Genomic DNA, 12,690 nt, shown 5'->3' with positions numbered 1-12,690 from the left:
TGCTGTACAGAAACCCAGCCTAAAACCCCAGACAGCAAGCAATGCAGGTGTAGAAGCACGGCAAGGAATGATTATTGTTGCCATTTGTTTTGAAGGTGGACAAGTCCACTGGACTTCCTTTACGACCAGTGTGGTACACCTCAGTACTATCTGAGATGTGTTCTAAGATAATCCCCGTCTAGGGGCCTGTCTGCTCCTCACTGTTCTCAAAGGGGAGTTTACAACTAGATTTGATTTATGCTCTGGTTGCCTCGTAAGGTGTTGTCCGTAGTCTCGACCCCCCTCCACAGGCCTCGATAAGGCTTATCATGGGTCTGGGCTACTATTCCCCCCCTTTGTATCTCGGGATCCCCCCACCAGCGGGTGGTGTTGGTATCTGAGAAAAGTTCGGACCCCATGTACGAGTTGTCAGTGGCCGCGTTATTATGAGAGTGGCTGTAACCTTTCAACCAAATCTCCTGGTGTTTGTGCTTCAACACCCTCAGTGGCTGTCGAGGTCTGTCAGTCACTACCGCGTCCGCGTGTGGCAACCTCTTCAGTACCTGCAAACTGAGATGAGGATGTCGGTCTGTGATATCGCAAAGTGTTTCACCAGTGGGAGTCATCGGGTCAGTTGCTGGAATGACGCCATTAGTGTCATTGTAAGGGTTGACAGTCCCCCACAAAGCGGAAGGTGTGTCATCGGATAATTCATCTCAACTACCGTATTGCAGGACTGCAAGGAGGAGGGAAGTTGCTCATTCACAGAGACAACTGGCTCGAAATCATGAAAATAATTTTCAATCAGATTAGCTGATGGAATGTGTCGAGATATCATAATATCTCCTTGGATCGGATTCTGCACCAAGTGTTTTCTAAACGTCTTTTTCCCAAGGGGTGCTTTCGACAGATACCCCTCGTGAATGACTGCGATGCAGCTAGCGTTAGGGGGAGACAGTGTGGTCGGTGGAGAAGGCACTGTAGATTGTGACCATACCTGGTTGGTTTTCCAATCCATCAATGGGAGTAATCGATCCATCAAGTATGCTCCAAGTAGCAGGTGCACAGTTTCGAGGCTGGTAACATACACAGGGTGAACGAGCGATACGTCCTTGAAGTGTAGTTTCAGCATGACTCTCAATGTGAGAGGCGAGGTAGTCTGAGTGACCCCTCGAAGTGTAGTGTCGCATCGTTCCACTTTTAACCAACGTTTAGTTGGCTTCAAAGCTGTTTTTAGATCATCAAACAATATTTGAGAGATGAGTGATATTGTCGCACCCGAATCAATTAGCGCATGACAAGTTAAGCAGTCCGCCAGGACTGTTTCCAGGTATGGTCGTTTCGATTCGTGTTTAGTGGACATATTCCCTACAAAGTGGAGTGGTCGTTCGCAACGACGTGATGTGTCAATTCTGTTCAAGGTGGAAGCAAATCGACTTTTCAGATTTTGAGTGGGCTTGGCTTTAACGAAGCGTTTCACCTTTTTCTTCGCAACCTTTGTATCAGAGTCTATAGACAAAGCCCGTGGGCATGTTTCTTGATCAAGCGGGCCCTGTATAGGGTCTCGAGTGAGAGCGGGAGAAATTTGAATTTTAACGTCCTGCTGTCCGGTAATTCCTCGTCTAGTCCTTGTGACTTATCTTTTACCCTTTTCTCAAAAGTTTCTCGCTTTAGTTCTTCACGTAGTGGAACTTCTGGAGAACATTGGTCTACGTTTTGATCATCCTTCAACCCTTTGTTACCCTTGTGCTCTGACACTTGGTGTGGGTTGGGTGCAGGAACGTGGTGAACAGGTCGATTGTAGCGGTAGTCGTTTTGATGGCGACGTACTTTACAGTTATTTTGACCGCAGAGGTCATTGGAATCATGGTTTCGTGGTAGAAACTGTTGGTGTGCGTCATCTCTCAACGCTCCAATACCTGATAATGCACCCTCTAACTGGAGTGAGTGCTCCTGGTCAAACTTCAAAACCAAGTGGTCAGGGCTCTTAGCGTTGTGAGCTTTTGATGCCTCAAAAGCTGTGCTTGCAAGCTCTCTGAGTTGTAAGATAGGCAAGCCAACGTGGGCGGCAGGGCCCAAGTAGGTAATGATGGTAGGATACATGTTCGACAGGAACATTTGTTTAAATGGTAACAGGTCTTCCATGCCTGTTTCAGTGAGTAGGCCAAAGTAAGCTGAACGAAGCATATGATAGTAAGCTTGTGGGTTTTCATTCTGAGCTTGTTTGACCGTGTTAGCCAGTGAGCTATCATGTTTGCAAGTTGCAGAACCACTGAATTCTAATTTCAGAGCTGTGGCAAGTTTAGCATAGTCATTTAGCACGTGTTGCTGTTGTAGGCGAATTAACCTTGTCACGTGTCTATTCGACGTTCGCTTCAACAGGTAAACCCTGTCAGAACCCGTAGCGTTCGGGTAGCCATCCAACGCATCCTCTATGTCAGCTAGGAACGTCTCAGTATCGTTTGGCTGACCTGGAATGGGGTCAAAGGTGGGGAAATTCTAGACGAGTTTGTCAAGGTAATCCGCGTCAAGCAGGCGGAGAGGGTTGGCTTCATCCTGTGGGGAAAGTGGGGCCGAAAGGCCAAGAGGAGAAGCCAAGCTTTGGCTTTGTTGGCCAAGATGCAACATATTACTCAGTGCCAAATGGCCAAGAGGAGAAGACTGAGGGACACATGATGGAGGCAATGTCTGAAACCTATCGTCTTCATTCCTTTGAGTACCGGGCTCCGGTTGCTTGGATGGATAGTCACGATGTAGAGCGTGACCATTCTGGACTTCCTCCAGATGGTACCTAGGGGTGGTATTCTGCTGCATTGCAGAGTCCACTTGAGTGCTTAGAACACTGATTTTGGACACGTGAGTGTCGCACTTGCTTCTTTTGGTCTCAAACTTATCTGTCATGGTTTGCAGATAGAGGTCTTGAGTACGGATCGAGAGATTCAGTGATGAGATTTCTTCCTCTTGCTTGGAAATCTGGATTTCCATCTTCATCACCCGAGTTCTCTCATCATTCATTTGGTCAGTGACTTCAATGAGTTCTGCTGATTTGTCATCCAACTTAGTCATTGTGTTCATCAATTGATTGTCTTTGGTCTGCAGAATTTTGAGTAGAACCGTGTTACTCTGAGTAACGTTCAACAAAACTGCCTGCATGTTATCAAATTGCGCGCTCCTGTTTGTAGATAACTCAACAGATTTATCTAGTTTGGAGTGGACTGCATCGTATTTAGTTTTGGCTAAATCGAGTTGTTCCTGGAGACCACGATTTTGTTGAAGAGTTAGTGCTCGTTCATCGTCATAAGTATTTGCAATTACTTTTAATTGTTCCGATTTCAAACGCAGTTCCTCGACTAGCAGAATGTTTTCATTTCCTGCTTTTGTCAATAGTTGCTCAGTTCTCTCCACCTGTCCCCTGACGCAAGAGCACAAAAAAAGAGCTTTGAGGATGGGTGAACTTGATGGAAGATTTGGGTTTAGATGATGCATAGACACAGACACCAGAAGCACTACAACTAGCAACTAGCACTGAAGTGCAACTCGCACTTCAGTGTGAGGATACGAGGATACGCCGCTTTAAAAATATAATTCAGAGCATGGGTTGACTTGGTCCTGAAGAAAGAGTATATAAGAAGCATGCTTTCAATGGAAAGGCATGATAGTGCTACTTGACTTATCACTGACAGACAGCTCGTGATACTTCAACTATCATCAACCTAAAAGGTAAATATCTGACTTTCATACTCTAGAACAATTGTATCTCTTGACTTCTGATTTCTGGATGAGACATACTGAGACTGCTACCCAGTACACTCCTTGTGCTGAATACATCCAGTTCCTAACAGGAGTGGATAAATAGCAACAGTGGTGTTGCAAAGGGTCTTGGTCTCAAACCGTTCTCTTCACTAATCAGTAAATCATAGTACAAACTTCTAGTAGGAGAAACAGATACTGAGTGATTGGATAAGCCTCTAGAACAATTGTGAGTGGAAGAACATACTCTTTGGGGACCAACCAGGTCAACCTACGCTAAGGTAATTAACCGCTTGTTGTAATACATATATAAGGCATTAATAGTAGTAAGTGTTTTGATGATGTTTGATGTTATAGATTAAGAACCAAAAATAAACTGTTTTAACGTGTACAACTGTGTGAACTGCAAACATTGAATAAAAGGTAAAAACTAGACCCAAAACCCTAGGGGAGAGAACACCTCTGACACTCCCAATCTAGGGAAACAAGTCTAGGTTCTACACTAAAGACAATATAATGGTTTGGACAGAATAATAATTTTATTGTAATAGTAATACTCTATATTAATACTCAAGCAGTATTAGTCGACGGACATAGACTGTAAATCGTAACCAAGTTACAGCTTGCGTGAGTCCAGATATAAGAGCATACCAAGGGAAAGTGAAAGTAAAGATTGATATTATCTAGGATCCCGAAACAAGCCTAACGGCATCACACAAGGCTAATCTCCGAATAAAAGGGCAGGATACATAACCAGGTCAGTCTGGACCGGACCTGTGAGTCACCTGTTAGCAGGGTGACATAAGAACTTGAGTGAGACGACTTGTATCACTCTTGACGGGGGTACCTTAACGGTCCTATAGCAAAATCCCCTACCGCGACACCCCTCATGTTAGCCATGTCTGGCACGTGCTTCAGCTGTGCACTGTGGTATTGGACCGATGCCACATTTTTATGGCGATACATTAGTGCAAAAGTGGGGAGTACCATCACAAAGCCTGTGTTTGATGGTTGATTTTGGAGAGCGTTCGCAATTTCGGCAGTTTTTTTCTCACTCATGACATAATTAGGGTTGGTATCGCTGCTGAGGTCAGAGATCAATCCTTTTATGGGTGGAGGTTCACTAATTAGCGGAGGAGTGGTGACCACCTCCTTTGATAGCTTGCACATTATTAGAAAAATTTAGAGGAAATATTTTCCTATTTTGTTCAAAGTTTGGGTTTGCAATTCATTGGAAGCTGCAAAGACAAGTTTAATCTATTTATAGATGTTGATGAACTATCAGTACTGTACCAGTAATGTGGAAGTTGGACGTGAATGTATTTGCAAAAGCAAATTTAATTAATTAATCAATGCCAATGATTAATCCTACCTGGGTAGGCTATCTGGGTATTAAACTTTAATTACCCTGAGAAGTTGCTTCATCTAGGTTAATATGAGAAGTTTAAAAGTGTCTCATTTGATTGGAAGAACATTAAGGTATGTTCAACAATTTAATTTATTGAATTGAATGAGACGATAATCCGTACAATCTCCATTGATTGGATATCATAAGTGTAAACAGTAGATCAAATGTTGGGAACATTCAACACTGTGGTACACTTCTCCCTAAGGCCGAAGCCACATGGGATTCCAGCTGGGGCGGGACTTCTGTCAGTACTGGATTACTGAATGGTTTTGCAAAAACCAAATGTTCCTGATTGATCAATTTAATGATAAATCAGACCTGTATAGGCTAATTGGGAATTAAAATTGAATTAACCTGAGAAGTTGCTTCATCTAGGTTAGTTTGGAAAAAGTTTACAATGTTTTATTTAGAAAACTCATCAATTTGGACATTATTTCAAATATCTATTTCAGAATGTAAATTGCCAGATTTACACTTATTAGTTCAATTGGATAAGACGTTGATATCCGTCTGGATATCATTAGTAATGACTTGAGTGTGACCTGAATAATTCTTCATGAAAGAATATACTAGGGCACATCAACGGTCAATGATTTCACACACTGAAATCAAACGGAACTACCCAGGGCGGGACTTCCGTTCCGCAAGGCGGAGGAATTTCAATGTAGCACAAGAAAACAAAATGGCTATTTCCCTTGTTAGCTTTAGCATGCAAGCTAAATCCTCCCTTGTGCCTGAAAATGCAGCACATAGGATTCCCTTGGCAAGGGAAAGGTTTTACTTATAACGTATTATGTTCAAACCCTTTTCTGCGTTTTTTGACAATGTTTTAACCGGAACACGCGGCAACAACTAAATGCGCCTTGGTCTACTCACGAGAGAGACAGAGATACATATCGCTGGTCAAGCTTACATCTCCTGAATTTCAATCGGCTGGTTCTTTGTCCTTGCTCGACAAATTAATAATGACAGAGCCTACCCGCGTCTGAAACGCACCAGGCAGAAATAGCCCTGCGTTTGGCCAAACACTCTTTTTCTCAGATTTCTATAATTAGCTTTATCAACCCTCAGAAATGTATTCGCTTACGTTATCCACTGACTACGTCAGAGAACAACACAGAGGCGGGGAATCCTCAGCACACACACACCCAATAATGCTTGTCTCTAATCACTCCAAAAATGTGTACGATAAACTTGGTATATTATGTAATCTGCTTTTCTATTTTATACAGGCTGAATCAAAATGAAAGCATCATTCTATTTTAGATTCCTATCAGGGGGCTCCAATAATGTCGTGCCTTTGGCTATGCCGGATTAAGTAACATGACATGCTATTCTATAAAATAATTTCTCCGTAATTACTATTACCTGATTGAGCTAATCATGTAAATGTAATTAACTAGAGTCGGGCACCACGAAATAATATTTATAGAGCTGTTATCTTCCGAATAAACTCTTAAAGACATAGTAATATTTTACATCAATAGCAGTCAATATTAATCGTTACCTTAATTCAGTCTCATCTGAAAGTTGTAAATTCTTGGTTATCTGCACGAACCCTGGCTAACAAGTTGAATCAGCAATACAAAATTGGGTTTAATTATTTATTTACTAAATACCTAACTAATCACACATAATTATACATACACATAATTAAATCATAACTTGATTACAAATTACATCATAAAGGAAAACGTCCCTAGCGGGCGGAACAGATATGACAGCTTGTTACACAAAGAAAAGGGCTGGGTTAGAGTGAAAGAGCGGGAAGAGTGAGGAACAAAGGGGCGAAGCTGTGCTATCGTAAATACAGTATCTTATGCATTCTAAATGACCGCCCATTTGGAAAAGGAAAATGCAATAAATATTTACTCTGAGTTTCGGTAGGTTGGTGGTAGATGGAAGGCCGTGTTGCCCAACCGAGTCCTTTGTCCTTTGAAGAATATCTCTGCTGGTAAATTGAATATGTTGTATAACGTCGTTGTGTGGTAGACGGGATAGTCTGTCTGTTCCTTCCTAACCCTCGTTTGCAGCGGCTGTTGCTAACTCAACGGCTAGGAGGTATCACTTCTGTAGTGAATAAGAGTTCAAAGTCCATACCAATCGCAACCAAAGCTCATGCTGATGTTGGCTTCGTTCTGTAGTTATTATCTGGACCATTCTGACATCGGACCGTCGTCCTCGGAACAGGAGGTTACATTGTCGTCAAGGATTTATATAGGAAGGGAGAGAAGGGCGTGTTTGAAAAGATTTATAGACCATGTCCCTTCACAGGGGCGGGCCACTGATTGAGCAGAGCCCTAACCTTATGAAAACCCAAATCTCACATTTTAGAAGCTAAAATCACATTTCATCCCATCACAAATAATTTAATATTCAAACATTTAAATTGAACAACAATTCCATGTGAATCCGATAACTCTGATGTGTAGACTTTCCACTGTAGAGTTTATGCCATCTTATCATTGATGAGAATGTCTCAGATGACAACCGAACTGACATCATATTCATTAAGTACCACTGCATATGTTCAGTTGGTCGGAATACCAGAATATAGTTAATTTCCCCCCACCTTCTGATGTTCGCAGAATCTCTATGTTAACCAAGGGTTTTGCAAATGTAACATCAGTAGGGTAGAGAGAGGAAAAAGGGGGGAAGAGGTATTTATGACTGTCATAAATCTAAGCCTCAGGCCAACGTCATGACATATGTGTAAGCATTTCTTAATGATATTCTCATGCAGATGTAAAGAAAAGGTTCAAAGTGTGATGGTTGTTTCAAATCAACATGTCACTATCACAGAGCCTGCACCCCAGAGAGGATGGGATTTTCTTCAGCAGGGCCGTCCTTGGTCTCTAAAGCCAGCCGTAGTTGCTGCCAGAAGACCGCGGTGTGCTCCCCAACTCTGGGCCAGCTCAGGTATGTGCGTTTCTTCACTAGCTTCCTCATCCGGTGGTAGGGTGACAGCTGGTGGGTAGGGATCTCCTCCAGGAACACCAGAATCAGGACGTCCTTCTGCTCATCAAAGAGCCGGAAGCTGGCCACCTGGATCTCCCGGGAGCACCACTCACTCTCCAGGTAGCGGTGGCTGATGACACAGATGGTCTTGCGGCTTCCGTAGATGCCGTCCATAATGTTGTCTATGATTGGTTTGCCTGGCTGGAAGTCCCGGTGGTGGAGACACAGCTTCCAACCCTGTTCTCCCTCCAGCTCTGGCAGAAGCTCCCTCAGGACCCAGGGCTCATCGTGGGCGTTGTAGGAAATGAAGGCATCGTACTGACAGCCATGAGGCTTGTGCTTATTCCTTTGCTTGGTGTCATAGAGGAAAGCCAGGAAGAGGTAATAGCCGTAAATGACCTCCCATTTCAGGAAGTGGTAGGCAAAGGATGCTATCAGGGTGAGGAGGACCAGACAAGTGGTAGAGATGTAGTAGTAAAGTCCTAAGTCCACTGTACAGAACTGAAGCTCAACATCCAACAACTTGGTGTCCTTTAGATCGGCAGGATAGTTGCAGGTAAATTCTCCTGCACCAACAACTTGTGTTTGGTTGTTGCTCTCCATCCACTGGACAAACCAAGCATCGCTGCAGCCACAGGTGAAAGGATTATCTTGCATGTCCAGGTATGTCAAGGCAGGGAGAGATTGCAACACTGTCTCATTGACTGTTGTTATGTCATTCTTTCTCACCTGCAAGAAAGTGACTCTACTGAGGTTTGCTCCTTTGAGGAAATCTAAGGACTGAAGTCGGGCTTTGGGCAGATAAAGTCTGTTGAGACTTGGGGTTGGGTGAAACAGCTTTGGAGTGAGGGCTGTGAACTCATTCTTACTCATATCAAGGAACCACAACTGGGGTGTGTGAATGAATGTGTCTGGGTGCAGGTCCTTAATGTTAAGACTCCCTGCCTGGAATGACAATAAAGATGTCAGACCTTCAAGAAAGTTGATTGGTAGATGACACAGTCCCTTGTGACGCTGACTAAATATCAAAAGGTTCTCCAGAGATGTCAGATGAGAGAGGGGTGGAGGGTCTAATTTATCATCATTTACATATGTGATGTAATTACAGGATATATCAAGAGTTCTTAAGTGTGGAAGTCCCGTGAGCACAGTATTTCTTATGTCTATTTGAGTGATCTTATTTGACTGGAGTCTAAGTTCTGTAAGATTCACCAATCCCTCAAAGGCTCCATCTTCAAGACTAGCAATCTGATTGTCAAATAAAAGCAGGGTCTTGAGTGATGCTAAGCCTTTAAAGTCTCCTTTAGAGATTGAGCTCAGCTTATTGTATGACATCGACAAAAATTCTAGTTTGTGCAAACCACTCATGAAGTCATCATTCAAGGCCAGGATTTTGTTTGATCCCAGTTTAAGGATCCTTAAGTCTTTCAAATCCTGGAATACACATCCTGGTAGGTTGGAGATTTGATTGTGGAAAAGAAAGAGTTGTGTGAGTCCTGTAAGATTGGAGAAATCTGAGCAGCCCAGTTTATGGATGATATTGAAGCTGAGATCCAGGAGCATTAGTGTGGATATATTTCTTGAGGCATCTGGTACGGAAGAAAGCCTGTTGTGGCCCAGTCTCAAGGTACTTAGTTGCTCCATTGATCTGAATGATACCTCTGACAGCTGAATAATATTATTATTTTCTAAGTCCACTTCGGTGACTTGTTTACATGACTGCAGAAATTCCTCAGACAAAGCACTTATGTTGTTATGATGCAGTCGGAGCAAGCTAAGTGTGGGTATATTGCAGGCAAAATCAATGAGAGCCTTGACCCTCTCTTCACTAATGTCATACAGTCTCAGATGGACTAATGAGGAGTTGACTGTCTGCAGCACCATAGCCATCCTCTCCAAAGACATCTCAATCCCGCTCAGGTTGAGACTTTTGACGTTTCTCAGAAAAGACCTGTCCAGGACATCCCATTCCATGTGTCCAAGTTGGCCACAGTAGGCGATGTCTAACACCTCAAGGTAAGGAAGAACATCTGTCGTGATCCTGAAGACTCCCAATGGATTCCGGGATAAATCCAACAGCCTCAGCTCTATAGACATGTTTGATATTTCTTGTGATTGGAAAGAGGTGAACCTGTTGCTCCCAATGTACAACTCCTGTAAGTGTGGTAATTGTACGATGGGCTGAACTTCCTTCATATTATGAAGGTTGTTCTTGGTTAAATTCACTGTCTTCAAACTGGAGAGAGGCTGAAATGATGAGGAGCTGATGGTTGCAATGAGGTTGTTGTCCAGATGTAGCAGGGAGAGGTTGGCTAGGCCCTGAAACAAATGGTCTGACAGGGTTGTGAGTCTGTTATGAGCCAGATTCAACTCTCGAAGCGCCTTTAGGGGTAAAAGAGCGTCATTGTCCACTTGAGAGATCTGGTTTCTGGACATGTTTAGAATTTTGAGGTTTGACAGTCCTTTAAAATCCAACCTTCTGATTTTGGAAATATTATTCATGGCCACATCTAAAACACTTACTTTACAAGGAATATTTATAGGCATGACTTCAATATTCCTGTTATAACAGAGTACTTTCATGTTAAAGTTGTCACTGAGATTACCCCGGATTGTGCAGTTTTTCAGGAAGTACCCACATACTGGATCAGCAAGAACCCAGCAATACATCAGGAAACAAAGACAGAGTCTCAGCTGAGAGAATGTAGACCCACTTCGTTCTCCTGGCATGGTTATCTTGAGTGTCATTGTGAGGAGCTTGACATCTACTTCAGATCTAAAGAGAAAAACAAAGACAAATACAGTGACTAGCTGTTACATCATTTGGGGGATGGAAATGTAACATAATTAAACAATTTAATGAAGTTGCAATAACACTGGTAGCTGTTGGTATTGTGGTCCTCAAAATAACTGACAGATTATTATTTATAGGTCATCCAAATTATCAACATAACTCACAAAAAGTTTGCTTTACTGATAAAGACAAACTAGAGTAGAAAGGAAAAAAGGTAAAGACCACTATCAAATTAGAAATGAGTAGATAAGGGTAATAACATTGTCTGAATAAGAATAAAACACACATTTGTATGATATTTTTGAAGAGATAGACCAACAAAAGACAACTAAAAACAGCCAGACTACATAGTAATAATTTTTACTCACAATTGTCAGAGGAAGACAGTCACAGTGAGCACAAGTGCAGCATAGGACTGTAATCACCTGAGTCCCGGTTCTACCACCCTGCTCCAAAGAGCACTTCCCTGGCATTTTACTTCACTAAACTTTATTCAAAATGTATCTTGGTATTTGTCTAGATTGATTTCTCACAAACAGCTACAACACAAGTGAAAACGAAACAGACTGGGTTGACCTGACACACAGTTGACTAAGGGGCTGAAAAGAAGAAGTGACAGAGAGAGAGTCGGGGGGGAAGTCAGGCTTGTTTGCTCTCTCTTGGACCGTATAAAATACTGATGCTGACCATATACGGGAACTTTCCGAGACCTGAGATATTTATTTCCTAGAACTAAGAACATTCTGATCCAAACATCAAACGGGTACTAACACTGACACGTTTTACATTCCAGAGAATGTAATGTTAATTTCTTTATCAGAAGTCGCCTCCAACACTGTTTTCTAGAATTTGGCAGGACATCCAACCGCCGACCACGCCAGCCCAGGACCTCCACATCCGGCTTCTTCTGAGACCAGCCACCCGGATAGCTGATGGGTTCCACAAACTGTCAGAAAGCATCTCATCTGCGTCCTCCTCACCAGGGTCTTAAACTGCGTCATAACCGTCTTTATTGGGCAAATGCTCACCTTCGATAGTCACTGGCATGCTGGAGTGTGCTCTTCACAGGCATTTTAGAGGAGTGGGACAACTTTATGCGAAGTGTGTCGCTCTGCATGAGGCAAATGGTGGTCACACCAGATACTGACTGGTTTTCTGATCCATGTCCTACTTTCTGTGACCAGCAGATACATAGCTTTTTTACCAGTCATGTGAAATCGATAGGTTAGGGACTAATTCATTTATTTAATTTGATTTATTTCCTTATATATTTTTTTTATTTGACCTTTATTTAACTAGGCAAGTCAGTTAAGAACAAATTCTTATTTTCAATGACGGCCTAGGAACAGTGGGTTAACTGCCTGTTCAGGGGCAGAACGACAGATTTGCACCATGTCAGCTCGGGGATTTGAACTTGCAACCTTCCGGTTACTAGTCCAACGCTCTAACCACTAGGCTACCCTGCCACCCCATATGAACTGTAACCCAGTCAAATCTTTGAAATTGTTGCATGTTGCATTTATATTGATGTTCAGTGTAACATAAGGTAAAAGTTATTGAGCAAACATCCCAGAAATGGAGAAAAAAAATAGTAGATCTACCTTGCTTGTATGTACTTTATGGTGTAATATAACTAACATGGATACTGTTTCCCTTTGTGCACTGACTTTCCCCTTGTTATTGTTCTATTTCTCATTCATACTTCATAGACTTTATTTTATCCACAGGTGAGAGGAAAGAAAATGGAATAAAAGGGAGAATGACGTCGCTCTCATATCAAGGTGTGTGTGTGTGTGTGTGT

At 42.5% G+C, this 12,690-nt stretch overlaps 1 protein-coding gene across 1 annotated transcript; it reads right to left on the bottom strand.

Moving 5' to 3' along the window:
• Positions 1-6,727: 6,727 nt before the first annotated feature.
• LOC139373149 (toll-like receptor 13) lies at positions 6,728-11,503 on the bottom strand. The gene is made up of 2 exons (XM_071113295.1): positions 11,258-11,503; positions 6,728-10,871 (listed from the first exon to the last, which is right to left on the bottom strand). Exon 2 carries the CDS (start codon positions 10,841-10,843, stop codon positions 7,934-7,936), a length of 2,910 nt encoding a protein of 969 aa, XP_070969396.1. The 5' UTR covers positions 10,844-10,871; positions 11,258-11,503; the 3' UTR covers positions 6,728-7,933.
• Between the last annotated feature and the right edge of the window lie 1,187 nt (positions 11,504-12,690).

Source organism: Oncorhynchus clarkii, chromosome 18 (genome assembly GCF_045791955.1).
Source record: "Oncorhynchus clarkii lewisi isolate Uvic-CL-2024 chromosome 18, UVic_Ocla_1.0, whole genome shotgun sequence".
NCBI classification, from domain to species: domain Eukaryota; kingdom Metazoa; phylum Chordata; class Actinopteri; order Salmoniformes; family Salmonidae; genus Oncorhynchus; species Oncorhynchus clarkii.
Note: the sequence above shows the minus strand (reverse complement) of the source record. Positions and strands in the feature narration are given on the sequence as shown.

Coding starts and splice junctions, on each gene's coding strand:
- LOC139373149 (XM_071113295.1), bottom strand. CDS start 10,843: ATGACACTCAAGATAACCATGCCAGGAGAACGAAGTGGGTCTACATTC.